Source organism: Carassius auratus, chromosome 9 (genome assembly GCF_003368295.1).
Source record: "Carassius auratus strain Wakin chromosome 9, ASM336829v1, whole genome shotgun sequence".
Lineage (NCBI taxonomy): Eukaryota > Metazoa > Chordata > Actinopteri > Cypriniformes > Cyprinidae > Carassius > Carassius auratus.
Window position 1 is genome coordinate 29,450,225 of NC_039251.1, and position 21,872 is coordinate 29,472,096.

Genomic DNA, 21,872 nt, shown 5'->3' on the forward strand with positions numbered 1-21,872 from the left:
AGACACTAGGCTACCTGTTTCAGCCACATATATGCCCATTGAAAATGAACTCATTTTAGTACAATGCAAATACATTAAAGAGCTAAAGATATGATGACTAGTTGCCAATAAGTATTGTTATGGTGCAAAAAGTCAAACTTCAGAGGCATGTCATCAATAACCTTGAATGGAATGTAAATGTACATCCAAGCTTAGCTGCAGGACTCTGTGAGGGCAATGGACAAGAACATTGGTGCAGGCTAAAAACAATTACTCTTGTGTGGTTGACTATTTACAATAAACATTATAGTGCTGTCAAAATGAATGATTAATCTAAGTGATTATTCAAAAACTAAAAATGAAAAATAACTCATAATCCTGATACCTTCTTGATTGATAGCTTCTTGTATTCGGTACATACGTCTGCTATGTCCAGTGTTCGGAGGGTAACGAGTTACAAAGTTGATACAGAGCTTCACAGTCCCACCCACAGCCCGAGAGAGCTCTGGTGCCGGAAGTAAATTTCCCATTCATTTCTCCCATTCACTTTCGGAAAAATCCGTATCTAAAGAGTTTTAGAGCATGTGTGAGGATAACCAGCTACGGCTGAACTCATAAGCATATAACATATCATTTCAAGTGAAAAAATTAAGACAAAATCCAAAAAAAGTCAAAGGTACAAGACTGTGTACATATTTTCATTTTGAGCGCAGGAACTTCTCATCCCATAAACCACCGCGCCCCATTGAATTCGACTGAAGCCACAACTGCGAACGAGGCAACGAGCCTTTTGAGCGACATCCAAATCTGATGACGGCCGCTCGCGCGAACTTTTTCCTCCAGTGAATTTTATTTTATATAGTGAATGTGCAGTAATAGCAGTTCTTTCAGTATTAATCGTGTAAATAAATAGTGTTTTATATATGTATTGTGTATTGATTTTTATTTTATCGTCGTGTATTTTATATTGTGTGCGTGTGTGAAAGTGGTTAACGATAACGTCAGCAATGGTGCAGTGCTTTGTATCTGACTGCAATCACTGCTCAGTTGTCAACACATGTCGTTGCCATTACACAAATGTTCAGTAAATGCACAAAAAGGTATGTCTAGGCTAAATATTGTTTTGACAGTGGCATTATAAAATGCTTGATATGACTCATTTCATATGGAGGCTACAGTAGCCTAGCTAAAGTGGACGATAATGCTAACTAAAGTTACCAACCTCCCTGCAAAACTCTCAATGGCAGCCAAGGAGATCATGATTGCACTGATAAGTCTACCGTGCAAAAACACAATACAGGTTTTTATTTTATTTTATTTTTTTATTAATGATCTTCAGTCTTGACGGACCTTCGAGGGGTTTAACCAGACGGTTATACGAGCTCCACCAATCAGATGCATCACTGTGGGATTGTGGGATTGTTCAGGATTGTGGGTAATGAAGTACTTAGCCAAGACATAGCGAATAAAAGGCATTTAGATCAAAACAAGGTTAGTGCCCCCATGATCTTTTTACGTTTATATGAGCATATACTGTTGCTTAGTACAGCCGTAGCTGGTTTTAAGTCTACCATGTATGGTTACGTTTTAATGGCTTATACCCCAAATGTCAAACAGAAATTGCATTGAATTTTTAGTTCCGGCACCAGCTGTGGGTGGGACTGTGATGCTCTATAGCCTAGATATCACAACATTGTCATTTGCGTCATTAATCGCAAACGATAATTTATTAAAACGTCTCACTACCCAACTACCTACAGTAGCTTAATTTGTGGAGGACGAAGAGAAAGCACCCATTTGGCAAATGAGCCAGTAGTGAGAAATAAATAATAACTTTTAAGTAGGGTCCAGTACCTTTTCGATACTTTTAAAATGGTACTGGCGCCTCAACGTGCCTGAACCGATACTTAAAAAAAAAAAAAGAACTACAAAAAAAACTATGGATAACATTAAAGAACATTACAAATATTTTAAATAAATCCATAGCTTTCACCTTGGATGCTCTCATTTCCCAAGTTGTGCTTCCCTTAATCCAAGGCTAATAAATGTATTTCACAATCTGGGTCATTATTTAATACAAAAGTACACATAATGTTTCTACTGTATATCTGTCACTCACTCTGATATTTAGTTAAGATAAGTGCTGTCTGTCACTGTCTTAAATCAGTTCTGTGAATGACTGTATGCTCATTCTTTATAAAGTAGCAACAATCTCGTTTTTAAAATACAGTACTGTGCAAAAGTCTTATGGAAAAGAAAGAACAGTGTTTTCACCCCAAAAAAGGGTTTTAAGCCAGTTATTTATATCTTTTGCTGCAATGTGTCAGTAGGACAGTAGTTTGCCATTAATTTGAATAATAATCTAGTGCGATTTTGAATGCACAAGCAGTTTGACGATGGCAAAATGAATGTTTGGAATTGTAAACTGATATTTTATACTGACAGTGACACTCTACAGCAAAATATATAAATAACTGGCCGAACACCATTCTTTTAAGTGAAAATACTGCCTAAGACTTTTGCACAGTAGTGTATGTACGTATGATTAAATTAAGTATATTTAAATAAGTGTAAGGAAACAGCTGTTTCGTGATTAGCGGTGACAAGCGAAAACTTTACACTAGATGAGAAACCGACTGATCGTGACCTTTTGTAAACTGTATTTATGACAAAGAACTTCACAGATAGAGATATTCTAACAATCTATCGGTAAACACACACCTTGTGTCTGTGTACTGTGTACTGGTTCCAACCTACTTTTAAGAAATATATTTTTTGATAAACGAACCCAAAACTGTCTATGCAGTGTGATGTGACTTGTGTCATGTGCAGGTGTGATGGATCGCGTATGGACCAATAGGGTGTCGGAATGGTATATGTGTATACTTCTCATCCAACCACAATCAAATTCACTCCATCCTGATGGCGCGATTTATCTGGATAGGGTTTTTTTCTTTCTCTCTCTCTGAACGATAACAATCCGGTATGAAATAGCAGTAACGAAGCTATTTTTTAAAATGTAAGGAGTAGAAAGTACAGATACTTGCGTGAAAATGTAAGGAGTAGAAGTAAAAAGTCGGCTGAAAAATAATTACTCAAGAAAAGTATAGATACCCCAAATTTCTACTTAAGTACAGTAACGAAGTAATTGTACTTCGTTACTTGACACCTCTGATTAAAACCACTTAAATAGGACAGCAATCTATGTAATTAGAAAGAGTGGAACAATTTTTATCATTCTAAGCCAGACAAATACCTTATAGGAAATTACAAGCATGGTAAATAAAAAAAGGATTTATATACACACATATAATGTGTGTGTGTGTGTGTGTGTGAGAGAGAGAGAGAGAACAGTCAAATAGGATAAATTACACATGTAAATTCAAAGTGAGAATTAGAATAGAATACTTAAAATCACTCTTTGTTTTCCCTTCTTGGACAACCAACCAATCACAGTCTTCTAAAGATTGTGTCATACATAGCAACGAGGTCAACCCCGCCTCCTCACCAAGATGAAAGTTTTTGTCTTTTCCTTACTCAGAGTTGCTCTCAGATCGGTCCCGAATCGCTCTTAAGCCAAGACTCCTACGTAAAAGTTTTTAAGCTAAATTAAGAGTTTTCTGAGAGGATTCATAAAGAATCTTTATGAATAAGGGGCCTGGATTCTAAAGATATGGAGTACAGCAAACAAATAAAATGGATGTGATTTGTAATTTTATGATGTGCTTTTGTGTATCTATGGTTTGCAGCATGCACAGAAATGTTATTTCCTATTAAGTAGATGAGTAAACTGCTTCAATAAATTCAATAAAATATTTATTGATACAACAATTAAATACAATAGATTTAAATCATTAAAGGCACGATTTTAATATTAATACATGGGAAATCATATACATTCACACTTTACGTTAGATTATTTACGTTGTTTTTAGCTACTAACACGTAAGTATTTGTACGTTTTACTGCTATAAATACGTTGTACGTTTTTATGTGCATGAAAACGTAAGTAAATGTATGTGTGGTAGAACCACATTTAACGTAAAAATACACACGTATTCTCATGAGATCACATTGCTTTACAGTACTTTGTGACATGTTTGGTCTAAGACATTTTTGCTTAAATGTATTCTTCTACTGAAGAAAAAAAAAATCAGGGTTGCCAACCTATGGCAAGCAGAAGGATAATTGCTGGCACGCGAGCAATAGGGACAAATGTATACAGACTTACATTTTGAGGTAATAACTTACAGTCACACAGCCTGTTATGAGCTATAAATGCTATTAAAGTATGAGACTTAACTTGCACTAGTCTACGGATGCGCGTGCGAATGCTGTACATGCTAGGCGCTTCAGATCAAAGTCTCAGCAGTCGAACAGCGCTCGCCAATGTCAAAATGACTGAGATGGCCAATCAAATCAAAGCAGGTGGGATTTGATACTATTTTACATTACATAATATATTTTTAAACATGGTCATAAATAGGTATTCCCTTTCTATACATTGTATCTACACATTTTATATAACTTGCATATTAATCTGTTCCTTGGGCATCATTTGATACTGTTCACAGAAGCAGTGCGCGTAGCGTCAGTTTAACGTTAAAGAGAGCGAGGTAAGATGCTGCAAATCATTTAATATTCGTCAACTTTTAATAATATATTTTACGATAGAAAAGTTAAATGACCGACAGCTATATCCAGTGTTGAGAGAGAGAGAGAGATGTGTAAATTGTCTGCATCTGTATCTGTCTACAAACAATGAAGCAATTTTGCCCCCTTGTTGTTGAGAAATATAATGTAGCGATTCAGTGCGTGGCAGCACTGACAGGTTTATGAGCTTCGGAATGTTACTTTTTGCACAGCGCAAACTCAGATCTCCGTGTGCAAGTGGTGTGTGAGTGTTTGTATGTGAGCACACGCATCAATTAAAGCAGCACATTTTATGGTGATTAAAGCTGCAGTAGGTAACTTTTTTTTTTTAAAAACATATTTTTTACATATTTGTTAAACCTGTCATTATGTCCTGACAGTAGAATATGAGACAGATAATCTGTGAAAAAATCAAGCTCCTCTGGCTCCTCCCAGTGGTCCTATTGCCATTTGCATAAATGCATCACTCCCGTTAAGAAACAACCAATCAGAGCTGCGGTCCGTAACTTTGTTTGTGTTCAAAATATAGAAAAATTTATATAATAAGCGAGTACACCATGAACCCATTTTCCAAACCATGTTTTTAGCTTGTCCTGAATCACTAGGGTACACCTATAATAAGTGTTTATATTCGGACTATTTTAGATTGCTTCGGGGGTACCGCGGCGGAGTAACCCAGTACCTTTGTGATTATTCATAGACATAAACAGATAGAAGTATAGTTCCGGCTAAGATGTTCTTCCGCAAGACGCAAGCAGTTCTGTTTATTAACTGTTTAAGTTACCAACTGCAGCTTTAAAAGGTGGCACAGTGGTTAACCAGAAAATTTTTAAATGGCACGTCATGCCGAAAAGGGTTGCCAACCCTTCATATATATATATGGCTGGGTCTCAGGAGACTGTTATAAGTTTTGCTGATCTGCTTAACACTAGTTGGAACCATGGAATTGTTGAGAAATTCTATCTAGTTTTTGAAGTGAACTCTCAATAAGCTTTTAGGTTATTGTGCCTTTAGCTCAGCTTGAAGAGGCTCAAATCCTCGAGAGTGCAATACAACACAACACAACACAACACAGGGTCTTTATAGCATTTAGGGAGTTATTCAGTCCCTACTCACAGAATAAACCCATAAAGTTCCACTAAACCTATGCCCTGTTTGAGACTGAGGATCATTTGTTCTCTTGCTTTGTTTCCTAAAATCTATCATCACTCAGTACTTAAAATTAATAATTCTACATAACATTAGAACTTCAGTTCCTTCCACACTCAAGTTGTGGCCAACATTTGTGTTTTTTCATATTTTTTAAATAAAATGCATGTATGTTGATTTGTGGAGTGGAAAGCTGAAGGTACGCGTGTAAAATGTATAAATATGTCTTTTTATTCAAATTAGATAATGTAATGAAATGATTTTTAGTCTTATAATTTAAAGAAGGGGTGGGGGGGGGTAATATTAATTACATCAGTTAATTTTAAATACATTTTCCACATCGGTCTTTGTAATCTTAAGTGTGAAATCGGATAATAAAAGTGACTCACCTGTTTAAGGATGCCAGCTGCCATTTCATGACCACAGTCAAAGATCACATGAAACTCTTTCCCTCGTTTCATTTCTTTAAGAAGGGGCTTGGCATCTTTTGTTTCTGCTGGTAGCTGCCGGATTTTTAATCGGATGTTGTAACGAGACGGAGCCTTGATGAGCTCCTGTAATCGAATCAGACCTAAGTGGGAGAGAGAGAGAGAAAGAATATAAATAAGGCTATTACAGAATTACAGTAATAGTTCACCCCAAAATGGAAATTCTGTCATCATTTACTCAGCCTGATGTTGAAAGGCATTTCTTTCATGGAACACAAATGCACAAGTATCATTTTAATTGCAGCCAAATATCGCCGCAAAATAACCTACTGTGACAAGTCTGAATGTGACAAATGATATTTGTTTATTAACTTTATTTCATTAAGGAGTGCAGCTTGAACAACAAGAAGAAAAAAATAAACTCATTTTTTGTTCAATGAAGAAAAAATAATAATCTGACATTAAGCTACTAAATGATGACAGGATTGTAATTTTGTGTGTGAAGTATTCCTTTAAATGTACAACACAACATCAGAAATATCATTTGGAGCCATCTTTATAAAAGCTAAATTTCATTGAATCCTTTTCTTTCTAATTAGAAGAACATAAGAAAGCCATACAGATGGATGTTTAAAGTCATAATATTTTGGGGGAAATGAAATTAAGCTGCATGGCCCCTTGTTATCGATCTCTCTTCAACCTCTCTTGCTCTTTTCTCTATTAACTACTTCCCAGTGAAATGTTGGACTCTCCTGTCAATGAAATGCCACCTCCTAATGTAATGGAACATCACATTGCCACTTCAAAAGGTCATCAGCCAAAAAAAAAAAAAAAAAAAAAAAAAGAAAAAGAAAGAAAGAGAAAGATATCTAGATTTCCCTCAAAGTCCCATTGTCCTCATTTACTTCACACAATGGAGGACTTATATCTTCCTAGGTACTCAACTATTCAAGACCAAACAGGAAACCAGAGAGTTAGTGTCTTCTTGAATATATATCCACATTGCTCTTGTCCCAAATGCCATAATACTGTAAGGAGCGTCATTTGTGATTTTATGATCCAAAAGGATGAACCTGCATTTGCCAAACTGCACTGCTGCGGAAAATCTAAAATCTAAATCTGTTGTTTGCTTCTGATAACTAGCTCCATATGTTTAGCTTTTTTGGCATACAGTAGTAAACTTGCTCAATAGCTCACCTGGTACAGCATTGCACTTGTGGTGCAAAGCACTTGTCAGTCCCATGAAACATGAGTCATAAATAATGCTCAAATAGCATTACTACATCACCAAATGTGTAATGTGTGTGTGTGTGTGTGTGTGTGTGTGTGTGTGTGTGTGTGTATATATATATATATATATATATATATATATATATATAGTACAGACCAAAAGTTTGGAAACATTACTATTTTTAATGTTTTTGAAAGAAGTTTCTTCTGCTCATCAAGCCTGCATTTATTTGATCCAAAATACAGAAAAAAACTGTAATATTGTGAAATATTATTACAACTCAAAATTACAACTCTATTTTAATATACTTAAAAAAAAATATTCCTGTGATGCAAAGCTGAATTTTCAGCATCATTACTCCAGCCTTCAGTGTCACAAGTAACATCCAGTCTATCACATGATTATTTAGAAATCATTCTAATATTCTAATTTATTATGAGTGTTGGAAACAGTTCTGCTGTCTAATATATTTGTTGAATAAAAGGTTAAAAAGAACTGCATTTATTCAAATAAAATAAAAAAGAATTATAATATATATTCTAATAATATATTTTCTTTAATATCACTTTTTATCAATTTAACATATCCTTGCTGAATAAAAGTATTGATTTTATTTAAAAAGAAGAAAGAAAAAAAAATATTGACCAGTAGTGTATTTGTTATTACAAAATATTTATATTTTAAAAACTTAGCTTATTTTTTATTTTTTATTTTTTTTACTTTTTATTCATCAAAGTATCCTAAAATAGTATCACATGTTCTGAAAAAAATATTAAGCAGCAGAACTGTTTCCAACTTTATATTAGAATGATTTCTAAAGGATCATGTGATAATGATCCTAAAAATTCAGCTTTGTATCACAGAAATAAATTATAATTTCAGGTATAATAAATTTAAAAACAATTATTTAAAATTGTAATAATATATCACAATATTACATGTTTTTTTTCTGTAATTTTGATCAAATAAATGCAGGCTTGATGAGCAGAAGAAACTTCTTTCAAAAACATTAAAATAGTAATGTTTCCAAACTTTTGGCCTATACTATATATATATATATATATATATATATATATATATATATATATTGAACAGGTGTGCCTTAGGCTGGCCACAATAAAAGGTCACTCTAAAATGTGCAGTTTTATCACACTGAGGAAGTGTGCAATTGGTTTGCTGATTGAGGGCATTTCAGAGAATTTGGCGGTGCATTCATCCGACCTCACAACCGCAGCCCACATGTAACCACACCAGCTCAGCAGCTTCACCTCCAAGATCATCTGCTGCAACAATCGGTTTACATAACCAAAGAATTTATGCACAAACTGTCAGAAACCATCTCAGGGAAGCCAATGTCATTCATCCACAACCATTACCTCTGGAACTTCCAGAGACTCATCATGTCTCAGTCGAACTCTCAGAGCACCCGACTGTTCCTGTTGTGGCCACGGAGGCTACCCCTAACATGTCCATGTTCTATGTTTCTGACTTACCCAACCAGACTTGTCCTCCCGTTGGTCCGGCCGCACGGATGTGGTGGCCTTCTGCTCTGCCCTGGGGGCCTTCTGCCTCAACCACAAGGATGTGGTGGTCTTCTGCTCCACCCTGGGGGGCGTCTGGTTCGACCACTCGGACGTGGTGGTCTTCTGCTCCACCCTGGGGGGGGTTTCCGCCGTGACCACACGGTTGTGGTGGTCTTCTGCTCCGCCTGGGGGGTTTCCGCCCTGACCACACGGTTGTGGTGGTCTTCTATTCCGCCCTGGGGGGCATCAGTCCCGACCATACGAGGGTGGTGGTCTTCTGCTCTGCCCTGGGGGACTTCTGCCCTCACCACACGGTTGTGGTGATCTTGTGTTCAGCCATGGGGGGCTTCCACCGTGACCACACGGTAGTGGTGGTCTTCTGCTCCGCCCTGGTTGACTCCTTGTTTTGTGTTGCACTTCTCTTGTCTCTGTTTTCCCATTCTACCTGGCCATCTTGTCTCTGTTTCCCCATTCTACCTGGTCCTCTTGTCCATGTTTTCCCCATTTTACCTGGACCTCCGTCCTCCGCCGCTCCACCTCCCTCCTGGTCTCTTTGTCTGTTTGGTTTTCCCTTGGGTTTGGGTGGAGCATCTGGCAGCTGCTTCATGGAAGAGGGGGTAATGTCACGCTGTCTAGTCTCTGTTTACCTGGGTGTCCACTACTGGGCTCACTTCCCTTTAGGCACTTCACCATACGCACTAGAATTCCTCTAGTCTTGTCCTGTCTTCACAGTAATTGCACTCCAGTTAATTGCACCAGGTGCAGGCAATCTATTGTCATTAGCCTCCTTATAAATATTAGTCTTTCCTTGTTGTTTGTATGGAGTCCTTACCTTTCGTGTGTCTAGCTTTCTCGTCTCCTGAGACTCTATCTGTCTGCTCGTCCTTCCAATCTTCTCGCATTCCGAGTTCCCTTTTCCTGTCCCTTTCATTTTGTTTGTTTTGTTTGGACTGTCATTTTTGGTTTTTGTCATTTGCTGTATTCAACTACTATTTGGATTATCATGTTAAAAACCAGCAATTTGATCTCGCTCTCCCTGTGTATTTCTGGGTACACGAATTGTCACAGAGGATTTTCCAGGTCCTCTTCCACTCACAACCAATAATCCCCGATCACAGTCAACTGACTTTTGATTTGCAGCACCTGTCACCCCTCATCACAAACTCACTACATAAACCAGCCACAAGCACCAAGACACTGTCCGGTCTCGTCTATGCAACCTTGTGTATATGTGTGGACTAAACCTGACTCTATCTTGCCTCTTGGTGGATTCAAGTGGATACTTTGGAAAACCAACTCCCTTTCTGCACCTGGTGGCTTTGGTGTGTGTCTGTGTGCCCATGGCTTAATCCTGGACTGCCCTTCATCCCTCATCTACCAAACACTATCATCCTTTCGATAAACTGTTCAGGTTTTAACTCAACCTCTGTCTCTGTTGTCTTCTGTGTAGGACAGAACACCGGACGAACAAACTATTCATGTCTCAACCAGATTTGGATACAATCCAGAGCCTGGTGGACATGCTGTGCCAAGAGCTGATACAGACACCACACTCCACCTTCAACGCTACCAGTTTGGCTACCATAACCACAGTCCCAATGGCCAACCCAACTCCATTTGCTGGAGAAGTGGCTGAGCGTAACGGTTTTATGCTTCAGTGTGAATTGATTTTTTTAAATGCAACCATCTCGTTATCCCACAGACTGAAGCAAAATCGCTTTCATCATCTCATTGCTTACCAGGAAGGCGCTCCGCTGGGCCGTTTCTATCTGGCATCAAAATTTTTCAGTTTCTTCATTCATCAAGGGTTCATTGAGTTCTTCCAAGAAGTTTTTGGCATTCTCAAAGGTGTTCATTCAGTTTGTGACGATCTCTATAACATCAAACAGGGAACATTTTCTGCTGCGGATCACTCTCTCCATTTCCGCATGCTAGCAGCCGCTAATGGCTGGGACGAACGGGTCCTAATGACAACATATCGCAATGGTCTTCAACCCGAGCTTTGTCTTCAACTTGCAGCCTTTGATGACTCGACTGGGCTCTAAAATTTCATCCAGAGAGCTATTCACACTGAGAATGGGATGTTAGCATGCAAAAATACTGCCGCTACACTCTACTGCTCACCAGCACCGAACTCTCCAAGACCAGAACCCATGCAGCTTGAGTCTACGCGGATCTCACTGTCAGAGCGTCATCGGCGACTGACCCAGGGTCTCTGTTTGTATTGCGCCAACAAAGGGCATGGTATCGGAGAGTGCCCCATCCATCCACCGAGAGCCTTGGTGAGTTCAGTTCAGCTGAAGAAATATATATACACTCCTCTAACTACCAAGTTAAGTCATCATCCCATAATTTCTCTGTTATAGTGTTTGCCCTTCTCGACTCTGGGTCAGCCGGGAACTTCATCTCAGCCCAGCTCTGCCGGCGACTGACCCAGGGTCTCTGTTTGTATTGCGCCAACAAAGGGCATGGTATCGGAGAGTGCCCCATCCATCCACCGAGAGCCTTGGTGAGTTCAGTTCAGCTGAAGAAATATATATACACTCCTCTAACTACCAAGTTAAGTCATCATCCCATAATTTCTCTGTTACAGTGTTTGCCCTTCTCGACTCTGGGTCAGCCGGGAACTTCATCTCAGCCCAGCTCTGCCGGCAGCTTAACATCAACAGCGCATCTCACAGAGACTAAGTGTACAATCAGTGATAGGGAAACCCCTCAATCACTCTTCGATCCATTGCACCAGTGAAATAACTCTGACAATGGGTATTCTACATCAGGAGAGGATGAAGCTTCTGGTCCTGGAGAATTCCACTGAATTCCACAGACACTGGAGAAGTGAAACATTGGAGTAATAAATGTTTCCACCATTGTTTCCCTGAAATGCTGAAACCTCATCGTCCTCCTCCGAAACTGAAGGTATGCAGTACCTCAATAGAAAGTCCTAAGGATATCGTTTCTGTATCTTTTCCTCCAGAATATGCCGAATACAAAGATGTCTTCTGTCCCAAGAGAGCTTCCAAACTACCACCTCATAAGCCATGGGACTGTGCGATTGACCTCCTTCCGGGTGAACCAGTGTCTAAAGGAAAGATCTACCCACTCACAATCCCAGAGTAAGATGCAATACGTACAAGTACATACGACCATCGACTACCCCTGCTGCTTCACCATTCTTCTTTGTGGTTAAGAGAGGTGGAGGACTTCGACCCTGCATAGACTGCATTGAAGTTTCGCTATCCTCTTCCGCTTGTCCCAGCGGCTCTAGAACAGCTCCGTGGTGCTAACAACTTTACAAAGCTAGATTTACCCAGCGCCTACGATCTGATCAGAATATGTGATGGTGTCGAGTGGAAGACGGCTTTTGTGACCCCTACTGGCCACTGGGAGTATTTGGTGATGCCGTATGGCATCATCAACACACCGTCCGTGTTTCAAGACTTCATGCACACCATATTTCGAGATCTGCTAAATCGATTTGTCTACATGGTCAATATTCTCATTTATTCCAGTGACCCTGTTACTCATACCCAGAGTGTGAAAGAAGTCTTGGAGCGGCTATGTCGACATACCTTCTTCATCAAAGCTGAAAAATGTGAGTTCCATAAGCCCATGATCAAATTCCCTGGCTACAATGGTTCCAACCGATGGGTGAGGATGGACGAGGGGAAGGTTGACGCCATGAAGCACTGGCCAAAAAACCACCACAGTGAAAGACCTTCAAAAATTCCTAGGGTTTGCCAACTTTTACCGTAGATTCATCAAGAACTTCAGTGTCATCGTCGCCCCATTGACGTCTGCGTTAAAAGGTAAGCCCAAACATCTGAACTGGACTGAAGAAGCGGATACAGAGTTTAAAACCCTGAAGAAAGCTTACTGCAAGGCACCCGTTCTAATTCATCCTGATTCTAATAAGTCTTTCACTGTTGAAGTCGATGCCTCATCTACAGGTGTCAGATCTGTCCTTGGGAACAACATGGGAAACCATCTCGTCTTCATCCTCGTGCTTACTACTCCTACAAGTTTAAACTGGTGGATAAGAATTACGACATTGGAAATCAGGAGCTGTTAGCGAATAAACTGTCTCTCGAGGAGTGGCAACACTGGCTTGAGGGTGCGCGTCACTTACGACTGACGGATCATAAGAACCTGCAGTATCTATGCGAGGCAAAGAGACTAAACCCTCGACAAGCCAGGTGGGCCCTCTTTCCCACTCATTTTAATTTTACCATCTCGTATCACCCGGGTAATAAGAACTGTAAGGCAAATGCCCTGTCTAGACTGTTTTCCTCAGAGGATGACACCTCACCTCCCAAAAACATCCTGCCCGAAAGGGTCTTTGTCTGTCCCATACAGTATAGTGAGGAAGACACCATCCCTGACTCGCCAAATGCTACACCAGGTTGTCCAGTTTGTCACAAGTATGTACCCTTGTAACATCAGACACTGCCAATAACCAAAGCTCATGGCTCCAGGCACTGGTCATTCCGGCATCCATCAAACCCTCTCGCTACTAAAACATCGCTTCTGGTGGCCCCACATGGCAGAGGAAATCAGGAGGTTCGTGAGGGGATGTAAGGAGTGTGCGATGACAAAAACATCTGCCCTCTGGAAAATGTGGGTACAGTTATGGATTTTCCAGGTCCTACTATACTCACAACCAGTTATCTCCGATCACAATCAGCTGACTTCTGATTTGCAGCAACTGTCACCCCTCATCACGCACTCACTACATAAACCAGCCACAAGCACCAAGATATTGTCCGTTCTTGTCTATGCAACCTTGAGTACAAGTGTGGACTAAACTATCTTGTCTCTTGGAAGATTCTCTTGTCGTTGTCAAGTGGATACTTTGGAAAACCAACTCCCTTTATCCACCTTAATCCAGGACTGCCATTCATCCCTCATCTACCAAACACTATCATCCTTTCAATAAACTGTTCAGGCTTTATCTCAACCTCTGTTTCCATTAATTGTCTTCTGTGTGTGACAGCTAGCGGTTTCGCTGATTTGGCTGGTTAGCCATCTGATCTCCCAGCCTGACCAGCAGACAAGCCCCAAAAACCTGACCAGCCTAAGCATTTTGGCCAAACCTTCTGCCTACTGTGATGTTTTGTTGTTTGTTTTTCTTTGTTTTTTTTTTAAAGCAGGGTTGCAGCTTCTGTATAGCCCTGTACTTGAAGTACCGGTCAAATATTGTTCTTTCTCAGTTAATAAAATGATGAACCTTAAAGGGATAGTTCACCCAAAAATCAAAATTATGTAATTAATAACTCACCCTCATGTCATTCCAAACCAGTAAGACCTTGATTTATCTTCAGAACACAGTTTAAGATATTTTAGATTTAGTCCGAGAGCTCTCAGTCCCTCCATTGAAACTGTGTGTATGGTATACTTTCCATGTACAGAAAGGTAAGAAAAACATCATCAAAGTATAACTACGATGAATAAAGGCGTAGTTTTTGCTATTTTTGCACCAAAATGTATTTTCAATGCTTCAAAAAATTCTAACTGACACTCTGATTTCCCATGGACTACTTTGAAGATGTTTTTCTTACCTTGCTGGACATGGACAGTATACCATACACACAACTTCAATGGAGGTACTAAGAGCTCTCGGACTAAATCTAAAATATCTCTTATATTTTATAGAGGTCTTACGGGTTTGGAACAACATGAGTGTAAGTTATTAATGACATAATTTTGCAAATTGGGCGAACTAACCCTATAACTTCTAAAACAGATCCACATACTGAAACTGGTTTTCAGCAATGGCATCCTTTTTCATCACTGTTATGCTGATGTGAAAATGCAAGAACCAAAAGGGCATTAGCCCACAAGTCAATACTAATGGATTATAAAACTTAATACTATATACAATAATGACTTGAAATAAACAATCTTTAAAATGCACACACTGTAGCAGCATAGCTTATTTAATTCATATGCACTGATCAGATGTTTGTGATAGCTAATATGACTTCCCGCAGATCACTATTGGAGGCAGGTTTGCTCTTCTACTCCTTTGTTTAAGTGAAAAACTGCATGTGGTGATATTCATTGATTGTGTCTAATACCTTCCAACCATTTGTTGATTTATATTTAACAAAGCATATATATTTCATCAACTCAAACATTTATTAAACGCGCCTGGAAGCCCCTGTTCACGCAACATTAGAGCCCATGATAAATATCCATGGAGAAGTTGCATCGTTCAAGTGCTCCCTGCCAAAATAATACAAATAAAAATGGCCTATCTGACTTGTAATCCTCTGTGGTTGTCTGGTCCTTCTCCAGAAGAGTGCTGCTGTGAGTTAGTGATGTGAGATGAATGCTGCTTCCCTTTGGCGTTAATTGAAGAGGAACGTGAACGCTGACTTCTGACTCGAAGCTCTGAACGCTCCAGACAGGAAGGTCAAGGTTAATGTAGCCTTGACTATATTTATGCGTGACTAAATGTGTAGAACAAATTGATCAAGATTAAAATCAGGTCACAGGCACGACAAAATACAAAGGTTTTACACTTTGAAGAAACATATACACCCCGTTTTCTCATTAATATCAGAGACATTCTGAGATGCTGAGGATATTTGAGAACATCATCATTTGAGGATAAAAGCCCCTTCTGTTTAGTTAAGATCTGATTGGCTGTGATGTTGCAACGAAACCTCATATGAATATCCAAGTGGATATCCGATTTATTCTTACGCATTTTGTTCAACTGATTTCACATCAGATGCTGGTTTTTTAACAGTCAGTTAACAGTCAGTTTTTAGCAGCATTTTCAAAAAAATAAATAAAATCTTTGAAGGATTTGGCTTGAATGAAATTATCTTTAGGCTATCATTTTACCCAAGGCATAATCATCCACTCGTTTAAAAGCGAATTATTAGTTTAAATTTAGCACATAAGCAGTGAAGAGACTCAGATTACAATGGTTGCATTAAAATGATACTAGGACTATGAATTATTTCGTAGCAATAAAATGGCAGTTTCAAAGCAACAGTTATCAAAGCAATTATTAGGACATTACAGCAAAGCCATAAAAAATGATGCCTGTTTGGAAACATGGCACTGCAGCTGTCTAAACAATCTTGATGCCACTGTTCGAGCACATGATGGGCTGTGAAAATCACCACTGGATTGGTGCACTCAGGCAGAATGAATTGAAATGGATGAAATGGTTTGATTGGTTTGAACGTAATTTTCTTTCTTGTGCTGATGAATTGAATAGCCAATAGCCAATGTGATAGTGGCCCAAAGTTCTCTTTTTCTAGAAGGCAGCTTATTATACAAAAAAAGGATACAAATTCTAGAAAGTCATAAAAGTATTTCATATGACTCATGGGCCATATTTCAAGTCCTACAAAAGCAACTCATGCTAACTAAAAAAAAAAAAAAAAAAAAAAAAAATATATATATATATATAAGAATTGACAATAAAGCAGTCTTTGACTTTACTATTATGTCTACTGTATTATCCGAGCTGTGGAGTTAAAATGATGGTATGGTGAACATTGATTATGTCTTGTAGCTATACTTTTAAAACAGTGAGTATTTCAATGTTTACAGAATGGCTGCATAGAACATGCTGATGGTATTTCAGCACAGAGGTATGCCAATACAATGTCAACACAGGCAGGTAGGAATATTCCTTTACGTCTTTTCTTTTGGGGCATTAAATAACTTTAAAAAAAAAATCTTTTCATTGCATGTCTATGTGTGAGCACTGTTCCTCTCTTCTGATGTGGTATGTCCATGAACGGTATATGCATAACCTATTAATGTGATTCCTTTGAAACATTTAATAATTTGGCAGCATTTGTTTTCTGCAGTGCGGACACATGCTTTGACAACTCACATATTTAAGTATAAATGATCAGAGCTCTTTTATATCTGACACATCCCGCTAATAGAGCTAATTTTACTCAGTGCCGCAGTGACATTTTTACTGTATATATGAGCTACCTTAAACCTTAAACCTTTTAAATTCCTTTGTCAAACACTGTCTGGGTTGTGTCTAAAGATTCTTTACAGGCATATATATTTCCCTTAAGAACTTTATCATTCATGGATACACTGGACAGTAAAAAAAAGGGGGAAAGGGTTCTTTATTATAATGAATGTACTTTGAACTAAAAATCACTAAAGGTTTATTTGTGGACCCTAAAAATATTATTTTAAGGCATCGTAGCAAAAACACCCATGGAACCTTTTTTTTTTAAGATTGTATGGCATGTGAAAAAATGCTGTGTGCACTGCCATTCATTTCTAAGACTATATTGAATTGAACAGCTGAGCAGTGTTGACAGAGCTTTGTGTTGCAGGCTGCCAGTCCACTTCTGCCATTTCAGAGCTAAGCCATTAGGGAATGCCATTACGGCTATTGATTTGCTTGTTTGCATTCGTTCATGAAGTTGTTGTACAGCGTGGAAAGAAAGACTCCAGTTGTGATTCTGCAGAGGCAGACCTCAGAACAGCCACCTCTTGTGGAATCAGTTTGTGAGCATTTAACTATTATCCTGTCCATCATACTCTCTATCTTATTTCTAGCTGTAGATCCACATGTTTAAAGTCAAAATGAATATAATTTAGCAGCTTCACAGTTGCTAGTGGTCTATGATACATTTTTTAATGAGTAAATAGATATTTACATATAAATGGAATAACATTCAAGGAATAAAATTAATGTTATTGATTTTTATGGAAACCTATTCCTGCCACCTTATAAAAAATAAATAATAATACATAAAAATAAACATGCTTAAGTAAATGTATTGTGTAAAACTATTATATACTATGTTAAAATTATGAAATATATATAGTTATGGCTTGAAATTGCTTAAAAAATACATTATTTAGCACTTTTATGTTTTTATAGCCTTTCATATGTATTTTATTACTTTATTATTACTTTAGCATCTCAAACTTTCATATCTCATAATTATGACTTTTAACATCATAATTATGACTTTTAAGGTCATTATTATTATAAATTGTGGAAATGGGCTTTAATAATTTTTTAACCAGTGTAGTTTGATTTGTTCCAGAATGATTTGATACTTTTTTTAACCAATCGGTTGAGTGAATGATTCAGCGACTCTCAAAAAGACAATAATTTGGAACAAACACTTTTAAATTATACTGATCATAGTGGAAACTAAATCTACAGTGTAAGCCGTAGTAATATTAAAGGTCTTCAGTAAATCTAAGCAGTGTGCCTTGGTCTTTATTTGGGCCATGTTTGTGTGAACACAGTGTCACAGAAGAATAGTGTGTTGTTGCTGTGCAGAATTGTGAATAAGGCTGAGTGAATGCTTTGGGAAATCTGGCAGCAAACCCTCTAGTTGGCAAGTTTGCTCCCGAGGCGACCTCTGGCATATGGCATATGCACCCCTCACTGTGGTAGCACTTGCTGCCTACTGTTCTAACAGAGGCTGTCAACCAGTGGGGTTTGGCCATACTGTAGGCCAGACGGAGACCAGGGAATGGTGCACAGTCCAGGCCAAAGGGTCAGTCCGCCTAAGGACGGCTGGAGAATAATCACAACACACTACGAGCACTAAAGCATCGGGCTCTCACCTGTGCTGTCATCATAAACCACTGTGACCGTTTTCCACTTGAAGAAGTGAACCAAGTCTAAGATGGCTCTGCTGAGCGAGGAGAAGTCTGGGTAAAGGCTGACGTAGAAGGAGTCGCGGTTGTCTGACACCTGGTGCTTCCACTTGGTCTGGATATGCGGCACCCCCAGAGCATTACAGATGGACTGCACCGCGTTGGCCGAAGAACTGTGGGAGGGACCGAAGATGGCCGCCACACCCAGAGAGAGCTGGTCACAAGCTGGAGACAGAGCACAAAAAGAGCACTTTTATTTTGTGATTTTATTATAATAGAAACACCAGAGCACGATTCATGGTTAATTCCAGTGTCCAAAGTCATGTTTATTGCAACAATGAACTCATTTAGTTTTATACCCCATTGTTTTTTGGCAAAGCCACTGTGCTTTAATTGCGTCTTTGTAATCTTTAAATAAACTGGCATGGAAAAAAAAGCGCAGTTACAGTGGCAGCGGCTAATGGAGTGTATAATCATTATAAGAGAATTCAGATGTTTCCCCAGCGTGTAAATGACAGATGATTGCAGCCTGCGAACCTGTCTCAGGGGTATCAGTAGTTCACTGAATCACCCCTTCTGACTCATTACCTAAAACCAATCAATTCTCTCTGCATATGCACCAGACGGCCACTGATGTCCCCCTGTGGTTAAATGAATTCAATCTAAAGCCCGCGTCCCTCTACATATATCTCACAGCACATTTGTCTCTGATCGTGTAGGGACTCGCTGGAGATGGCTTTACCTTTTCTGGAGGCCTCAAAGCTGTCGTGGATGTTTATCCTTTGGATGTCGTATGTGAGTGTGGTGTTTGGCAGTAAAGTTCTGTTCCTGTTGATTGTATTTAAAGCAAACTTAAAGGCAAGTTCTTCAGCACCAGATGGGCCACTTTCAATGGATTCAAATATTCCTCCTAAAAGAGAGAGAGAAAACAAGAGAAAGAGAGAAATAAATTAATAGCATCATATCAGTATATATATATATATATATATATATATATATATATATATATATATATATATATATATATATATATATATATATATATATATATAGAAGATTAGTGAAAATATTTGAAGTATACATTCATTGCATGCTTGGATGCTAAATGAATAAGTCACATTTTTATTTATATTTCAAGTAAACTTTATTATAAATTTCTGTCATAATCCAAGACAAATATCATGTAGAAACCTAAATGAAAATGCATTATAGTTTGAATTGGTGGTAAATGCAATTAATTGAAACAAAGAGAGTTTTTTTTTTTTTTTTTGACCCACTCAAGTAGTACATATTAATGTAATTTCATAATTACTAGTAATGTCTTTGAATGGTTAAAATGGTTAAAATGTACTGCTTAATGTTGCGTAAAATGTACATTTTGTACATTTTTGTCATGTATTTCTACTGAAATTGTATGTCATGTATTTAAATATATTTGTAATTACACATTTGTAATGATAAAGTTGTATTTACAAAGTGCAATTTAAAAATATAAAAATGTATAACTACAAGTGCTAATTCAATAATACATTTTTATACATTTCCACCGGGGTAGGAGGCCAATAAATACAATTTCACAATTTAACTTTGAGGTAGAAACACTGTATTGCAAAAATAGAAATATCAGCTTAAAAAATAATGAATATGTGATATGGCACCAGTGTAGGTTAAGTGCAGTGAATGTCAAAGAATAGTATAAGAAGTTGGAAGGACAACAGTACATTACTGTTTGCTTTGACCCATTCGAGCGTGTAATAGATATAAATCCAAGCTCCTTACAGAAGGTATGTTTTTAGAGCAAAAGCTACACAACAGCTTTCCCTTTGTGAGTCTGCTTGACAGGCTGTATATAAATGGATGCCTTTAGTGTTGGGGACTGATGTGTTCTGATTGGCTGGCGAATCAATCAATCAAGCCCTGGGGAGCAGTGAAGCACAGCATAGAGAGATTGAAGTGTTTTGCTTGGGTCAGTCAGCAGTTTGCCCCTGTTGACTCACCATATGTCAAACTAGAGCTCGATTCTGTGTTTTACTTACACTCGCTGGAGGTTCCATCATTTAAATGATCCACAAGACAGTACAAATAAAACCATTTCACCGGCACACACTCTCTTTGCATGACTCTCTACTGTCAAACGTGCAGGACAAGCGCAAGTGCTATTAATTGGTGTTGTTTCAAATATCACCTACAGCACAGGCTACTGCTGAAAACTGATGTTAATGTACAATAGTACAAGTCAATTCTGACATGAACTGGTTTGCAAAAATGCAAAAATAGGACACGTGAAGAAAAGAAAAAGAGAGTAAATGAATAGAGAGTGGTTGGAACAAATCCCTTAAAGCGTTTTCTGCAAAAGAAGAGGGGTAAATTGAGATGCTCGTACAAATCTCTCAGTCTTTTACAAAAGAGAGAAGAAGAGGAATACAAGATAACATAAATCAAACAACCTTCCAATGTGGATTTAGTATAATATGAATAAAATATCCCTTTTAGTTGGTAATGTTGAAGTAACGTGTGTTCCAGTTTAAAAGTGTGTCTGAGGGTTTAGTCAATTTTTTTTTTTTTTTTTACTATCATTACTATTCATGGTTACATCACTTCAAAAAAAAAAAAAAAAAAAAAAAAAAACTTGTGCCGGATGAGACAATGATGTGATGAGCATTATCTGTCCATGATCATTATAGTGTTCCAAAATAATGGAATAATTAAACAATTACTGAAAAAGGTGTCCATCCATCAATATGAGTTATATTTTATGGCATGTAGCTTTTAGCAGATTTTACTATATATTAAAAAACTAACAATGTATTTATAATCAATAAAAAAGGCTCATTACCTATATGTGCCTACCTATATATTTCTATATATTACCAATACATTACATATAAATACATCACTGTTTTAATACTGAGCTGTAATGTAGAATCATTTTTTTTAATTTTTTTATTGTTTTTACTTTTTTATTTGTAATATTGATTTCCGGTAAGAAAACAAATGTAAGGTTACTAAAGATCATCAACTGATATTATAACAGAAGGCGTCTGGGCAGGTAACAGCAAAACCTCCCCCAGGAAATGCATTCATACATGTTAAATATCCATCATCAATCTCATAACTCATAGGGCGAGCTCTGACAGTGATAAACTGGGGCTCGTATGACATTATGAATCAATTTCCTGTGGGGAAATGTCAGTTTCTCAAAGAGATCTCTCAAGCACCTGACAAATGTTTTCCTGAACCTGGATTTTTCTACAGTCATTATAGCTACAAACAGTCTCAAATTACATGTAATTTACA

General features: G+C 38.0%; 1 protein-coding gene across 3 annotated transcripts in view; it reads right to left on the reverse strand.

Moving 5' to 3' along the window:
- Positions 1–21,872, reverse strand: part of grik2 (glutamate receptor, ionotropic, kainate 2) — a 182,297-nt gene that overhangs the window by 118,373 nt on the left and 42,052 nt on the right. For all 3 annotated transcript variants that reach the window (XM_026272436.1, XM_026272437.1, XM_026272438.1), the window contains 3 exons: positions 19,318–19,485; positions 18,543–18,800; positions 6,171–6,352 (listed from right to left, as the gene is read on the reverse strand). In XM_026272436.1, the coding sequence (XP_026128221.1) occupies positions 6,171–6,352; positions 18,543–18,800; positions 19,318–19,485 (608 nt within the window). The remainder of the gene's footprint in view (positions 1–6,170; positions 6,353–18,542; positions 18,801–19,317; positions 19,486–21,872) is intronic.